Here is a 17916-nt window from a genome sequence, read left to right as displayed (position 1 = left end):
TCTTTTTTTTTTCAAGATATTGTATAATGGCGACCAAGACCGGCCTAAGGAGATCAGCCAGCTGCGCAGGATATATTGTTATAGTGCACGAGCATATTTTATGCAGATACAGGTGCACTCTTTATTCCTTTAATCAGCCCGATGTGACCGCAATCCGACAGGACCGGCGGCGTGCTCTCTGATGCACGCATGTATCAATCACCAACTGCCTGACTATGAGCTGCTTTGTGATATTTTTCTAGACACGTAGAGAGATTTTGGCCTGACCGGGAAATTGAATCCGAGACTCCATGCACAGCAATTGCGATATGCCACTACCAGACTAACGTGGCAATGAAATAAAATAAAGAAAATATATATCACACGTAGTCTTTTTCTAAGAAAAAGCGATACTTTCTCAGATCTATTCAATCTTATTCATAGGTCCCCTATTTCGTTCCAAATAAGTTCGCGCAGGTCCACGAAATGCAAATATGTTACGCTAAAAAACTACTTTCAGGCTGATACGCCTACAAACGTGACTAGGTACGTCCCAAAAGACATATTTGGGTTACTAGTATTTTTTCCGCTGAATTTCAGGTCTGAATAAGAATGAACCTATTTTCGTTCATATTGAAGTGAGGACAGAAGAAGCTACTTAGGAGATTTCTAAGATATTGTACTCGAGATTCTTAGACATTGTTGTTAGACCTCTTTGGAGGCATTCATACATTTTCTTGCAAAGAGTTTGCAAACCAATTTTTGACACTGTCCAGCTCCTGACAACCCAATTAAATCTGACAAACGTAAAAAAGAAAAACAAACAACAAATTTCGAGGTTATTTATTTGTCAAATCGTTTTGCGTATTTTACGATTGACGAATGTAAAATACACCAATATAGAAATTAATTTACATGTTAAAATTGTATTTTGTAGGTACCACGTGATTTGTTTTTTTATCGTATGTATCGGGAACGAATACCAAAGATTACACTATGTTGTTTGATGTTCATGCACATTCAGGCCTCCGGATATACAGGTATTCCCAACTAATTGGTTTTTGATAATTTGCATATAGAACGAGGAATTAATTTTTAAATAAACATTTTGAGCGTGACTTTATATTCTGGCTCTTGGTGTAACTAGAAATTAAGTGCCTCGTTTAGTTGCAAATCTAATGAAATATAGCTTAGTTTTGGTAGTTAACCGTAGTAAGTTGTTTGGATGTCTGGGTGTATGAAATTTGACTTGACTGTAAATTGTTTTGAGTTATTAGTGTGCTGAAATTGTATACTACGTGGTTTTTATACTGTCCTGGTACTTTTGCTGTTGAATGACCTTCGCTGTAGTCTTATATTGTGTATTCTGTTTTTTTTTTTTTTTATATATATATATATATTGATCATAATTAAAGAACAAACTTGTGAGATTTATACTTTTTCTATTAGTTTTTGACAATCAATTTGCTCACTCTTTTATCATAAAACTTTTAAAGCAGACACAAAAAAAAACAAACTATTAATTTCTCTAAAACTTTACGACATTTTACATTAAATTGGTATTTGCATACAAATATAATATTTAAGCTCTCATGTCTGAGCGTACTTAAAATTTATCTTTTAGTATTTCGTCGGGGTGTGTGCTTAAGTCTCTCTTTGACAACTATTTTAGATCGTCTTACTAGATCTACGTTACTCACGTTTTGGGGACTAAAACTTTCAGCTACGAATATTCTCCTGTCTACACTGAAAGTGTGTCTTTAAAATTGCTTTCTCAGCTTAGTGATATTGGCCTAGTTTTATTTTAAACTGTTTTTGATATCTCAGGTGTGACATGTCAAAACAGAAAGCGGTTATAAAGCGACTTATTTTCCTTTTTCATCGAATAAAAATAATAAAAATTGGATTATATTCATGTTTTTTTTTTAAATCTTTTATTTACTTTTCACAGACTTCTCTGATCTTTGCTTAAACTTTGTTACCACTCCATTTTACACAAAAGTCAATTGTTTTAAAAGAACAAAACCCTATTAGATACAAATACAACAAGACAACTAATTACTTACAAGCCCTATAAATCCCAAAACAATACGCTAACAAAACCCCAGAAAAATAATCACAAAAACAATTATACTCCTAACATATTTGTCTAATAAAATCACGTTACAAATGTGTGGAAATATCCCCTAGAAATGGGTTCAATTAAATATGAATACAATTCTATTTGTAGCCGATTCGTGCTTGGCCTTATGATTTGCGCAAACGTGCTGTTGATCCGTGTGTTTTGAATTTTCTATTAATGGGAATTGGGGCTTTATCTTACAAATGAGGTGGATTAGGTACTGGTTAATTTTGTGACTCAGGTTTTTTATGTATTTTATATATAAATAGACTCAAAATTCTTTTTATTTTACTTCTAATGTTATTGTCGTAAATTGGTTTTAAAACATGCACATGCGTTACTTTAGATATTTTCAATCCAAACATACATGAATGAAATAACATTGAGGCTACGCCTGAAAACTCATGTTTCAAATAACCTGAATGCATAGAATATTTTTACGTTTGCTTGTATTTCAATTTTCCATGCCTCTTGCAATATCATACAACAGACTGAATGTTGGTTTCACATCTAAACTAACACCCATATAGCAACAGCATTGAACAAACACACATATATTTAGAAATATGTTTCTAAACCATGGGATTATCTCGCATAAACATCGCTAAACATAAGCTTAGCGAATCTTCACGCGTCTATGGAGCGCTATCCTTATGCGGCTCAACTAAATATTTTAATTTATATTTTCTCTGACACACTACAGACGTGGGCTAAAAAAAAAAACAAATGTACTCCAAATTACTTTTTGGGAACAGCTATACCAAAAACACAGTTATTTATTTATTTTTAGATTTTGCTAGAAACTCGCTAGTTTTTAACGGGTTTAAATTATATACCAAAACATTCGTCATGAATCCGGTCAGTAGTTTTGACTTTATCCCGATCAGAGGGGATTTTGTTTTATGACATGTAATGTATTCTTGTTATGGACTTACGGCCGAGCCCAATATACTGACTGGTGTTTTCCTTACTAGAGATAAGAATTTGACATTGGACCTGTATGGTGCAAATGACAAAATTTTATCTCCAGTAAGCAACAGAGTAGTCACGGTGGCCTAGTGGGTAAAGAACCAACCTCCCGAGTATGAAGGTTCGATTCCAGTTCAGTCAAGTACCAATGCAACTTTTCTAAGTTTGTATGTACTTTTTAACTATATCTTGGACACCAATGGCTGATAAAAAGGTGAAGGAAAACATCTTGAGGAAACCTGGACTATATAGTCTGAAATCACCAACCCGCATTGAGCAAGCGTGGTGATTAATGCTCAATTCTTCTCCGTGTGAGAGGAGCCCTGTGCCCAGCAGTGGGCCGATAAAAAGGCTGTAACAGTCTGCAACAGATGATAGCATATTGGAAGAGTCTGTTAGAAAATACAAATACACTTTCATTTATGTCGTACCTCGTATGTACGTCAATATGTTCGTCGTTGGGTCAGTCAAAGGTTGTAGAACATCAGATAAATTCGAGCGGGTCGCTCGATTGGACGGTCGCCAACTAGACTTTCCGCTATGTCCGTCTACCCAAATAATAAGTGTACCGGAATTTGATGTATTGGAAATATATTCGGCCTGCATCGAGCCTTTTATGAATGCTTCCACAACGCGTTTGCGCACTGAATAAAATTCATTCCTGTATACTTCCTTATTTACTTCCTTTGTGTACTTTGTTATATACTGTATTATGTACTACCTTTTATATTTCCTTATATACTTTATTATGTACTCCCCTTGTGAACTTAAATATGTACTCAACTTATGTACTCCCCTTTCCCCTTATGTACTCTCTTTATCTACTCCTTTGATGTGCTTTCCTTATGCCTTTCTGTTCTCCCTGAGTTTTTTTACTATGGATTAAACCATCTCCTTTGTAACCATATAAAAGTACAAATGTTTAAATCTATCATCTCTCAAACCACAAGTTTGTGTGTGAACCTACTCAAACTTTTAGAAAAGTCTAGAAGCTGCCTATAAAATGTGTTCTTCTACAATCAGTAAACAAGATTATTACCTATTAGAGTCAGTCCTATAAGAATCAGTATTAATTAGATACAAATACATACCTAAGTATATACAGATTGGCCACGTGCCAGTTTAGATAGCTACTGCTTTTCCAATCAAGCAACAAATTGACCTATCAAGAAACTAATCAGGATCAACATTGACGTGACGCAGATAGTCACTGCTACTAACTATACTAATATAACATAGAGAAAACAGTTTTGTTTGTTTCTTTGTGCACCTATCGGTAAAAAAGGTTGCCTGCGTAGCTGAGTTGAGGAGGATAGGCAGTCGCTCCTTGTAAAACACTGATAGTCAGCTGCTGCATGCAGTTAGACTGGAAGCCGATCCCAACATAGTTGGGAAAAGGCTCGGGAGATGGTAAACAAACATCGAGATGATGTTTGTGTTTATTGGCAAATTTTCGGTTTGTTGGAAAGCTACACTATTCCCGAGTACTTTATTTCATAATAATAATAATAATGCGTTTAAAGTCCGCCGAGGTATCCTCACCCTTCAGCCGCTCATGTACCTGTTGCCCCCTTCTTGCGATTTAGCGACTGATTCCCGGGGGCCCAGTAAGTGAGTTGGCGAGTCTCCACCTGCCATTTTTACATTTTTACATTGTCATCGGCAGGTGCCATAGTTCCCGTAGTTTCCCCATTCCTAGTCCACTAGCATCCCATCACAATAGCCCAAGTAGTTTTCATCCATAGTTAGCAATAGTTTAGCACAGAACCGGGGATTGTCCTTGGGTACATTTCTATAGTGTATACAGGGATAATCGTCGGTTTTGTGTCACCATTTCATTAAAGTTGTCTCAAAAGGGCTTCAGCGTGTTGGCTTCGGCCCCACGTTCGTCTTCCAAAAATCCGGGACTCTGTAGTCCCGTGGTCGGTTAGAGACATACAAATATAATAATGGGAAAGAAAAACTTCTCCTGGGACGTGGGTGAAAACGCGGGAAAATAGCTAATTAATTTATACATTGCGTAGGTGTAAAAATACTTTCAAATTGGTCATGTTCGATATTAATTCCATTTCTATTTCGTTTCTAACTTCTGAAAGCTTCAATCATCGTTTTGATTATGCGCGTGTAGAATTGGTAATTATTTTGTGTTCCTAAAGGCCGGTTTACACTTTGCGAAGTGTGAAGTGATAAGTGTTAAGCGTTAACTTTAGGCGATAAGTCTCAAGTGTTAAGTAATCTTTTCCATCTCCGTTTACACAGTGTTTAGGAAGAAGCTCATAGTGGTACTGTCCGTTGTGCATAGTGTCTCTAGAAATGGAAGATGAACAGAGCCTAATATTGAGACAAATAATTAAGGAGATTGTATCTGTTGTGGTATATGATATAGAAAATGAACTCAATTTTGAAATCGGGAATTCCCATCGCTTCACTCAGTTTCAATAGGGCCACATCTCTCAACTGTTTGTTTTTAAATTCTGCGCACTTTACATTGTATAGGCATTCAAACTTTATGTATTCTTGTACGAATTTTAAAGTATGTTGTTCAGTCCACTTCATTTTCGCTTTGAACTTGACACTGCGCACTTAACACACACGTATTTACACACTGATTAGTACAGGCAAATTGCGAGAGAGGGTAGTAGAAAAGTTGAGAGGGGGTAGTCACTTAACAACAAAAATAGACCTTGATTCTATTCACTCGCACTAATCAATAAGTACTAATCGCACGTATCACTTAACACTAATCACTTTACGCTTCCGTTCACACCTTGATTACTAAACACCTGCACTAATCACCTGCAGTGTTAACTTAACAAAGTGTAAACCGGGCATAAATTGAAACGGTGTTCGGTTTGACTGAGGGAAGTTTTCGCATGTCATTGCTTTCCCACTCGAGTAAAATGAATCGGCTAGTGATCATTTCCAATGCAGGACAAGGGCGTCCTTTTTCTTAAAACGGATTTAAAAACGGGATTCAATGACAAAGTCTAATCAAAGTAGTTTTTTTTTTCATTTCATATTTCTATTCATTTTTTGGTTTTGAAAATTAGAATAGTACAACAGTAAATTATAAATACTAAAATAGTTTAAACATCGTTCAAATTATCTTAGGATATATTAATACAAATAAAAGCTACGTAAGTATAAATTATACAAAACATTTTCATACCTTTTAGATACCGAAAAGTCTGTTTCTTAGGGATTGTTCACACCAAACGTATTGTCCGCCGCTGACTGTGAGTATACTCACTGTCTGCCCCAGTATGAACGTCGACTCAATCTGCAGTACGCGTACTCACCAAGCCGACAATAAGCTATAGCGTACGATGCGCTACATGTGTGAACAAAAGAATAGGCTCGTGTAGGTTCACACTAGATGCGTACGCTGAGCGGCTGACTATTCTACACATAAAAGAGCTCAGTATTTGAACCCCCCAATCTTCATACATAACAGATGCTATGTCTTCCCAAGCGCATCTTCGTAAGTTTCTATCACTAAATTCTTCTGAATTCGCATTCCAAATACATTCTCTAGAATGTACTTCTGCAATAAACTTTTCGGTGTCGAACATCGCGAGGTGTCACGTCTGTCCTCATTGAAGTTTGTTTCTCGAGTGTATTGCGGCCGATGCGCGCGGCGGTGCGGGCGCAGCGGAGCGGCGCTATTCGGCAACTGCGTCCGCGTAGCCAATCCGCGTCCGTCGTGCATAGTCGCGTAGTAAAATAATCGGCCACTGAGAGTCAGCGACAACAGGCGACGTAATAGCGTATAGTCGGTTTGGTGTGAACGACAATTTCAATATATATGGAAAAGCAATAAACTGCGTAACGTGCGCTCACAGTCAGCGGCCGACAATACGTTTGGTCTGAACGATGCCTTAAAGTAAAATTCACTGCAAACGCACCTCTGCATTTTAGCAAAATTTTCCACTTTATGCATTTTTCATTTTGGTAGAATAATAGCGTCTTACAGTCTACAGCTGGTTTAAAACAAACATTGCTTAGTTAAATAACATCAAAGGAATTACGTTAACATGAAAATTGTGAGATAACTAGTTAGTTTCTGTGGTGTTATCGTTACTACAGTATCCTTGGTAAAATAGTTGGAGAGCTAAAGAATCATCAGTGTTCATTTTATTTTGTAAAATAACCTATAATTTTATTTAAGCAATGGTCTAAGCGAATACCAAGCAGAAGATTTATAATTCAAAGGTATTTGGAGGTAAAACTTAAATGAAATAATAATGTTCTTTGATAAATATGGAAGAGTGGTGTGAATAAAAAATAGAATTATAGGAAGTCAGTAAATTAACTATGCATCCCTAGTTTTTTAGGCAACACAGACGATAAGTTTTAGAAATAGGTGACAAAATATTGAGACGAACAAAACTGAAATGAAAATCAAGTAGAAAGTGAAATGTGGCCTTGGACGACCGAGCCTGGATTCAGGCTACTCTTCCCGTTCGCATGGGAGGGCTTGGCGTCCGCAAAATTTCAAGTATTAGCCTACCGGCCTTTATATCCTCCGTCCATGGTACTGAGCAATTGACCAGGAAAATTCTTCCTATCACACTGGCCAATTGCGAGGTACCATGTCTGACTGAGGCTGTAGAGGCTTGGAAAATCACCTGCCCGAATACTGATCCACCCGTCAACCCGTCCTCCCAGAGACAGTGGGATGAGCCGCTCTGCAGAGTTATACGGAATAATCTGCTAAATACGTCAATTTCTTCTGCAGAGCGAGCGCGCCTTCTGGCTGTGGGCGAATGGGAGTCGGGTCTATGGCTTCTGGCACTTCCGTCGTCAAACATAGGCACATTGTTTGACGACACCACTTTCCGGCTTGCTGTTTGCTTGCGTTTGGGTGCTCCGTGCTGCTCTCCTCACCGCTGCCACTGTGGCGAAGCTGTCAGCAGCCTTGGACACCACGGCTTGTCGTGCAGCCGCAGCGCGGGACGATTTGCACGGCATGCGAATATCAATGACATAATCCGTCGCGCTCTTGTTGCCGTAGGCGTTCCAGCCATATTAGAACCCAGTGGTCTGGCACGCGACGATGGCAAGAGACCAGACGGTATGTCGTTGTTCCCGTGGAAGATGGGTAGGTCATTAGTATGGGACGCGACTTGTGTCGATACTCTTGCACCATCTCACCTTCCTAGCTCGGCGCGATGTGCTGGTTCCGCTGCTGCGGCTGCAGAGAACCTCAAACGGCGCAAATATAGCACCCTGGTTGGTAACTATACCTTTGAGCCGTTTGGGGTTGAAACCCTCGGGCCGTGGGGTCCAAGTGCTCATCTGCTTTTTAAAGATCTGGCAAAGCGACTTGCTGACACTTCAAGTGACCCAAAGGCTGGTTTTTATTTTGGTCAAAAATTAAGCATTGCCATCCAACGTGGCAATGCTGCCAGCCTCTTGGGTACACTCCCGGTGGGCAGCGATGAGGAGTTTTTTGATGCCATTTTTTAGTTGTATATATGTATAAATAAGGCTTTTTTTTACGTCATGTAAATATGTACATAAACTGAACCCAACAATAAAGTTCTATTTGAAAAAAAAAAAAAAGTAGAAAGTGGACTGACTTTTCATAAAAACCTTCCTGATTTTTCACTCGTAACGGTGTCAACTTTTTTCAATTGTAATAAAATTTCTCGTCGACATTCTATACCGAAACACCTTTATATTTTGCTTTTATGCCCAAAAGCGTTACTATGTTGAAAATCCTTTGTTAAAAATTTATATATCCACCTAAAAATAACGGGGATTTTTTTGAAGTGTTATGAAATATTTTCTCGTAATAAGAGGAGAAAAGGAAGCCGTTTCAAATCTTTATCACTTTCTGTCTAGACGTTATTGAGATGAGAGAATTTCTAAATCAAAATCCTTAAGGAATGATGTCTTATTTGGCAGTTAGTAACATCTTACTAACACTTTCAGACAAGAAGGGCTAAACTTTTAAGTAAGTTTATACTTATCTATCAAATCCTTTTCATAGTACAAACGACTTTTGTTTGGTGAATTAGATAGACAAAACTATTGAGAAAGTTAAGGAAAAGTTGTGAGACAGTAGGTATTTCAATATTGTCGCAATTTGCAAAGATAAAACTAAAGAAAGAACTTCGTTCCTTCTACTGAAAATATCTCACAGTTTACATAAAGTTAATGTTTGGCAAATAAATGAAGTGGAAACTACAGATTATTGGAATCTCTTACTTACTTGCCAATTTCATAGGGAACATTTGTCAAAGAGAACGTAATTATATGTATATGTACTTACTTTGAAAATGGTTTTTCTAACTAAGAGCAGGAAAATGGCTGTGAGCATTCCGTTATGTTAAATCTTAGAACTTAGACGGTTTCGCACGTGTAACTTAATCCGCATGTACAGTTTTTTTTTTTAAGGACCAGGTAAAACAAGTCTGCTGTCACTAACCACGTAGATGGCTCAAACTCTGAACATATTATTAAAAAATCATATCATTGTAATGGAAAAATATTACCATTACACATATTTCTAAGCCAATTGAACATATATCTGCATACGCTTCTCGCGACCTCTAGACAGTTTCATTAGGTACCAAAAGAGATAAAAGTATTTAGCCAGCCTTAAAGACCGCGGATTTCGTAACGAAGAACCAAAAATATTCCCCAAAACATAAATCAAAGAAAACCCATAAACATTGTGTGATATTACAGTAATTCGTAATAAAATATCGCTTTTATATTGTAGAATAATCCATTTTATCGGCAATATTCCTTTCACTATGAAAAGATAATTTCGGGGTTTACTTTACGATCAGAACCGAGGCCTATAATTTACTTAATAACCGGCCTTAAATTGCTCAATAAAAACATCTTCAGGAAAAAGTTTGAAAGGTCAAATTTTTTTACAATGTGACTCTAAAAGTTAGCGAAACTTTTATTGAATTTTTGTCTCCTGATTTATGGTACTTCTGTTAGGAATATTGGAAAAGGTATAACAATGACATTTCTTGTAATGACCAGCGTATTAATATTTGAAATTGCTCGTAGGTACGGTTTTTATTTAATGCTTCCTCGAAAGACATCGTTTACCTACTTTGATAAGCCAAGCTCCGACGGTCAGGGTTCCGTAGAAAGAAAACTCTTGACAATGCGTGCTGTGTCAAAAAGTACAGCTTTCTGCAAGCTGAAGTTTGATCCAACTATGTAATGAAAGCCTTTTTAGGTGTAGGATTGAGGCTCTTAGTCATCAATAAATCAATCTTTTTCATTATTATTAAAATTTATTTTATAGTAATTGCAATAATACGTTTATGTTCTGCCACAGCACAATCACAAGATCAGACAAGTTCAAGAACAAACACACTATTTGACGACGCCGATGATATTCAGAGGCAGCTCGACAATGAAGCCAGGGATAGGATCAAGTATGGACGAGTAAGTACTTAAATACTATCATATGCCACTTTTGAACGTAGATACATATTTATATAGAATACTTTTTATATCAAAATACTACCTATAATTGTCACGTAAACAAGTAAATACTACCTATAGTTTATCTATCCGTAATTTTATGGGAATAGGCATGATGTCGAATACTAAGTTGCGTAACTATCGTATTATCATCATCATCATATCAGCCGATTTTCCTACTCCACTGAGCGCCATTCGTATGGGTCTTGTGGGTGGTAATTGTCAACTAATACAATTTCTTCTTGTTACAGCCGAAAACAATATGGGTATTCCATTTTCCCACACATTTTCCTGAGCACAATTCCTTGATAGACCCCACAGAGTCTCAAATGAGATGTCCACGGGATGTAGTAAGTGAATTTACGTCATAAAGTTAGGGTTTAGGGAGGAATGGAGATAATCCCGTCTTAAAGACAAGTAGGTACATGTAAACGGTAGGAGGTTTTATTGGTTTCTAAGCGATAGGAAGAAATAAAAGCAAACATTTTAGTTAAGGAAATACAAAATCTTAAAGCTAGTAGGTAAATGTTTTATAGATAGACATAGGATGTGGCAAATAGGTCACAAATTAACCCCTATAGGCAAAGGATCATGCCCATATTAGTATGGAGTCAAAAGTCAGCAACGCCATGCAATGCCCAAATTCCAGTTCTATGTCATACGATAGCTTTACAGCCATATTTGTAAGATATCTAGATTTAATATTATATAAAGCACCGATTCAAAAGATATTGGACATTAAACATGATAAATTCCCACTGGTTTTTTATACATTTTATCATTTATAGACAGCATTGCTATTAGTTTTTCACTAGGAACTTCATGATCATCATGAATTTGTGAGGTACGCTTCGCTGCACCACCCACAACATGGGATTGAAGACCGCTCGCGCCGAACGCGTTATATTTACGTTCGTGCTATCTCGCTCGCGCGCGCATCTGTCTCGTTTCTTTTAGGTACTCACAGAGTCTTATCAGAGCGTTCTTATTGGACAATCGCGCGACGCTCTCGCTTGAGCGTTAACACTACTTCGGCCCCTGTTATTTTAGACTTAAGCTCGTTCTGTATTTACAAAATATACGATATACTATACTCTTCTACTTTACACCATCATTGCTGTTTTATTTATCAACTTTACCTGCATTGCTGCTACATCTTGGTGACCCCGAGAGAAAAATGATGGAACACAAGCAAGAAGTTAGCGAGCCTACAGAACTCGCTGTCGTCTCCGTGCAGTCGCGTCTCCTTCCCTTCTGGCGTGAATATCCTCGCGTGTGGTTCATTCAATTCGAAGCCGTCGTCGAGCCGCAGAAGACCAGTGACGAAAACAAATATCGTTACGTCCTGGGCCAACTACAACCGACCGACCTTCAACATGTCACAGACATCGTGATCAAGCCGCCAGAAACTAAGAAGTACGAGGCCATCAAACAACGCCTTCTCTCCGTGTACGAGCAGTCCGAGGTGAAAAACTTTAAGAACCTCATCAGCGGATTGGAACTTGGCAACCAAAAACCGTCTCAGTTGCTACGACGTATGCGCGAACTCGGCGGCAACATGATCACCGAAGATGGCATCAAGATTGAGTGGATGAACCACCTTCCGCCGCAAATGCGAGTTGTGCTGTCTGTGAACACAGATTCATCACTCGATATGCTCGCGGCAATGGCAGACAAGATGATGGAATATTCCGAGTCGGCAAATATCGCAGCTGTCTCTTCATCTCAACCAGATTCTGCGGCAGTAAACCAGCAAATCATGTCCGCGCAGATACAAGTTATCTCAAAACAACTCGAGAATCTGACACTCGAGATCTCCGAACTTCGTAGCCGTGGAAGACCAAACCATCGCCGTTATCAGCGTTCCCGCTCAAGATCAAAGTCCACTGCAAGGCATCAACACGATCCCAATCGAGTATGTTACTACCACTACCGATTTGGAGATCAGGCAAGACGCTGCGTGTCACCGTGCGCTAGGCGAAATCAAAAGAAGTCGGAAAACTAGAAGAGGCACCGACCGTGGCGGACGTCGGTGTAACTACGACAAGTAACCGCCTATGTGTCTTCGATCGCAACACGAATCACCGTTTCCTCGTTGACACCGGTGCGGATATCTCCGTCCTAGCCGCCACCCCAATACATAAGAAGAAATGTTCGCCAACATCATACAAACTATACGCCGCGAACAGTTCACCAATCAATACCTACGGCGAGAAAGATCTACAAATCGACCTAGGCCTCAGAAGACGATTTCGCTGGTCATTTGTAGTCGCAGATGTCAAAACATCGATACTCGGAGCTGACTTCCTTCGCCACTTCAAACTCCTCGTCGACTTGCATCAAAAGAAGCTAATCGACAAGGTGACACAACTATCGATAAACGCCGTAGAAATCTCGTCGATGCAACAAGCCGTTTACGTACTTAGCAACAAGCAGACATATCAAGACATACTCAAGCAATATCCAGATCTACTGCGACCTATGTCCTTGAAAACGCCCGCTAAACACAACGTCGTGCATCACATCGAGACTACGGGACAACCTGTCTTCGCCCGTGCTCGCCCCCTGCCGCCCGACAAATACAAAGCGGCTAAGGACGAATTCGAACGCATGATGGAAATGGGCATATGTCAACCTTCCAAGAGCCCGTGGGCCAGCCCACTCCATGTGGTAAAGAAGAAAGATGGCAGTCTACGAGTGTGCGGCGACTACAGACGTCTAAATTCAGTCACGCTACCAGATAAATACCCGATTCCGCGCATACAAGACTTCACCTATCAACTACACAATAAGAAGATCTTTTCAAAACTCGACATGAAAATGGCCTACTACAAAATACCAATAAACAAAGAAGACGCTCAGAAAACGGCAATCATCACACCCTTCGGGTTGTTTGAATTCACCTGCATGCCGTTTGGCCTACGTAACGCTAGTCAAACTTTCCAACGATTCATGCACGAGGTTCTGCGCGGCATCGAGGGATGTTTTTCATACATCGACGATATCTTGTTGTACTCAGATAACGAACAAGAACACAAGGAATTACTGCATCGAGTTCTTGACCGCTTGAACAAATACGGCGTATCACTCAACGTAAACAAATGTGAATTTGCACAGGCGAAAATCAATTTTCTCGGCTATGAAGTAACAGCGGACGGCATAAAACCAACCGAAGAACGGATAAAAGTCATATCCAGTTATCCTCAACCGAAAACTATCATCGAGCTTCGTCGTTTCCTGGGCATGCTGAACTTCTACAGAGATTGTTTACCAAATCAAGCCGACATGCAAAGTGAACTCAACAAATATCTGCACAATGGGAAAAAGAATGACAAAACGCCTATCACGTGGACGCCGGCCGCCGAACAAGCATTTCAAAAATGCCGCCAAAGCATACTGGAATGTGCAACACTATCGCACCCTATCGCCGGCACCCCACTCTGCATCATGACGGACGCTTCTGACCACGGCATTGGAGCGGTGCTACAACAACGTGACAACGCAGCCTGGAAACCGCTAGCATTCTTTTCCAAAACATTGAGTGCTACGCAATCACGATACAGCACGTATGATCGCGAACTACTAGCGATCTACGCGGCTGTGAAACATTTTCGAAGACTCATCGAAGGCTGTGACGTCACCGTCTACACTGATCACAAACCGCTATCCTATGCGCTCTCAAGGCCGCAAAGTAGCAGCGACACTCAGCGACGCACATAGGGGTATTTTGCATTTTTAGCCGGGCGAAACTATTAGTGCGGGTTTTTCTGCTGTAAAGTAGATAGGACTTACTAATATTTACAGAAAACCATTGAAAAGGCCTTAATCCTAAAGTGAGTATTATGGGCTGATACGATGATAAAATAAAGTAATATTCATGATTTGGAGAAGGTTTTATTGACTAACTAATTAGATAAAAATCATATTGAACAGGTATTCTCTACTTAAATGTTTGTAGTTAGAGCTCCCTGGTATGCCTAAAACAATAAATAAGCGTGTTAAAAAGAAAACATTTAACAATTTGCTTGAAAATAATGGTTAATTGTTTTTAGTTTACACCAGCAGTAACATCTAAGTTCTGTCAAAAGTAGCAAAAAGTAGCACCTAATGTGTGTAATATCTATCATCTGACAATGTTTGTAATACGTTACAACAGAAATCATTAGCCGGAAGCACTCGGAAGATAACTATATTCACTGTGGAAAGTACAATATTCATTAAAAAACGGTTAAAACATTTTGAACTTTAAGAATTGATTTTGAACCTAAAAAAATACACATAAACATTATTAAATCCTAACAAATAAAACTGTTCTTACCTGTATTATGATAATCCATAGTAGTTTTGGTTAAATAGCTCACAATAAAAAAGTTCTGAGGTTTCAAACACGGTACGTTTTTAATGTAGCCAGAAACTGACGCGAGTGCATGTCACAATGATCAAGTTCCGAGAGGTTTGTGGCTGGATGGCGCGGGAGTAGGAGCCTGAAAATGGTCGGATTTTGTTCAGTAGTTACCTGGCTTTCTAACAAGCATTAAATTTTTCTTTTCTGTTGAAGTTTGTTTTTCTAGTTTCGCCCGGCTAGAAATGCAAAATACCCCTATGTGCGACGTGAGCGACAACTCCACTTTATCAGTCAATTCGTCAAGAACATCGTGTACGTAAAGGGAGAAGAAAACTCAGTCGCTGACGCCTTATCTCGTATTGACGAAATACAATGCCCGTCAAACATCGACTACGACAAGTTATCACGTGATCAAGATCAAGACGATGAGCTGAAACAATTGAAGCTGCAGCCGAATTTAAAATTCATCTCAGTTACTTTGCCTGGCACGCAACGACCAATCACGTGCGAGATGTCAACGTCCACGCTTCGCCCATACTTACCACCGGCACATCGTTTTGCTGCATTCAAAGCGCAACATGATCTCTGCCACTCTGGTATCAAGGCGACTAGGAAGCAAGTGACATCGAAGTTCTTCTGGTCATCCATGAACAAAGACGTAACAACGTGGACAAGAAACTGCGTCGGCTGTCAGCGAGCAAAAGTACATCGTCACGTCGTCACGCCGCTAGGAAGTTTCCCGCCATCTCAACGCTTCGAACACATACATATCGATATAGTCGGCCCACTTCGACTATCTTACGATTATCGATATTGTGTTACGATCATGGACAGATTTACAAAGTGGCCAGAAGCTGTACCAGTGCGCGAAATAACAGCTGAGATCGTCGCAAAAGCGCTGTATGAAAACTGGATTGCGAGATTCGGCTGCCCACTACGTATATCAACCGATCAAGGCAGGCAGTTTGAATCGTCGTTGTTCAGCGCGCTAATGAAGAAACTCGGCATTACACGCATACGTACAACTGCATACCATCCGCAGTCAAACGGTCAAATAGAGCGCTGGCATCGTACGCTAAAAGCTGCGTTAATGGCTAGAGGCGCAACTACCAACTGGAGTGACGAACTTCCCACCGTACTACTTGGCCTCCGAACAGCGCTGCGTGAAGACAACAACCTAAGTCCCGCGCTAATGACCTACGGTTCTACGCTACGTGTGCCATCGGATTTCTTCGCGCCGACTACTACAATTAACATGTCGGACGAAGATTACGTACGCTGCCTCACACAAACGATGACGTCACTCTCACCTTCGTGCACTACCGCGAGAACATCAGCCAGTCCCTTCATACATAAGGACCTCGGTACGTGCACACACGTCTTTGTGAGGAACGATACCGTTCGAGCGCCGCTGACACCACCCTACGATGGACCGTATCCTGTGCTACAGAGACACGAAAAATTCTTCAAGATACAGCTACCGAATCGAGAGACAGTTGTATCGCTGGATAGACTGAAACCGGCATACATCTGCAACGAAAATGATTCGCCAAACACTACGTGTCCTACGAGTACACCGAGCATCGTGGATCCTGTACCTTCACAGCAACCCTACGTCACCAGGACCGGCAGAGTATGCAAGCCAAACGTACGCTTCGCTAAGGGGGGGGTACTGTGAGGTACGCTTCGCTGCACCACCCACAACATGGGATTGAAGACCGCTCGCGCCGAACGCGTTATATTTACGTTCGTGCTATCTCGCTCGCGCGCGCATCTGTCTCGTTTCTTTTAGGTACTCACAGAGTCTTATCAGAGCGTTCTTATTGGACAATCGCGCGACGCTCTCGCTTGAGCGTTAACACTACTTCGGCCCCTGTTATTTTAGACTTAAGCTCGTTCTGTATTTACAAAATATACGATATATATACTCTTCTACTTTACACCATCATTGGGACTCCGCTTCTGACTCTCGTCGTGTACGGACGTGTCGCTCTGCGCTCGCCCGTTTACGACTTTTGTCTTTGTTACGCCCGACGTAACGCTCACCGTAGTCGCTCTGCCGACTACAAATATATCAATCCAAAGCTGCTTTTTTCAAAGCGGCGGACGATTATCCTGTTTCTAAAACGTTTGTGTCAAGTAAATTCACTTGACCCCTTCTGGGTAAAAGCCACAGTTTCGTGGTTCTCGGTTGAAACCATACGGTGCCAACGAAGCCGAGAGGGTGTTGACCCAATCACACCCGCCGAACCCCTTCAGGGCAAGGCAGTCAATTGGACGGGAGCTCGGATTTCGGCCTTGGGGGATCTCCTAGTCGTGCCTTGCATCTGGTTTGCTTTCACAGCTACACACCTGGTGTCGGTTGGGTATCTCTATACCCTTCGCACTAGACTGGCTAGGGCCCGTTCGCACAATAAGACTGGCGAACGGTTTACAAGCTTAGGGCTCACCAATAGGTACTCACCTCCCTGCCTATACCCGGCAGGGAGGGTTACACATCCCCGGGCCCATCCACCCGGGGAGATAGGAAATAGGTCTTAGGTTTTTATAATTAGGCCCCCATCTCTTTTAGCTCGGTAGCCCTCTTCCCTCACGGGGAAATGACTACCGAAGTCTATAAATTCTTCTTCGAGGTCCTCCTCAAGGACCAAGACATTGTCGCCAAATATGGCGACATGATCAACAACCTTGATATCAAGGACCCGCGCCTAGCGCGCTATTGTATTATCACCGATAACGGCTCAACAAAGGAGGCCGGCGCAGCTGTGTCGCGCCCCATTGTTGAGCCTATAATCGTCTCTTCGGGGAAAACCGCCGCATTAGCGGAAACGGTAATCCCCAATACAATGGTCGATGCCCAGCTGCACTCGACCATTGTTCCTAATCCCATTGTCTCACAGACAATGGAAATAACTCAGGCGAGTGCACCTGCGTCAAACGCCGACGCCGAATGCATGGACACCTCGTCCTCCCGCTCTGCCTCACCCGTCCCAGAGGATGCTCAACCCTCCGAGCCCTCTGACTCCTCTTCCTCCGACGACGA

The 17916-nt window shown here is 40.8% G+C and overlaps 1 protein-coding gene across 1 annotated transcript; it reads left to right on the top strand.

Annotated features, from left to right (window-relative positions):
- Positions 1–11692: 11692 nt before the first annotated feature.
- Positions 11693–14409, top strand: LOC124631781. Its single transcript, XM_047166379.1, has one exon. The coding sequence runs from the start codon at positions 11706–11708 to the stop codon at positions 12531–12533; it is 828 nt and encodes a 275-aa protein (XP_047022335.1). The 5' UTR covers positions 11693–11705; the 3' UTR covers positions 12534–14409.
- Positions 14410–17916: the final 3507 nt, after the last annotated feature.

This window comes from Helicoverpa zea, chromosome 7 (genome assembly GCF_022581195.2).
Source record: "Helicoverpa zea isolate HzStark_Cry1AcR chromosome 7, ilHelZeax1.1, whole genome shotgun sequence".
Taxonomy (NCBI): domain Eukaryota; kingdom Metazoa; phylum Arthropoda; class Insecta; order Lepidoptera; family Noctuidae; genus Helicoverpa; species Helicoverpa zea.
This window is presented reverse-complemented; position numbering and strand designations above follow the sequence as displayed.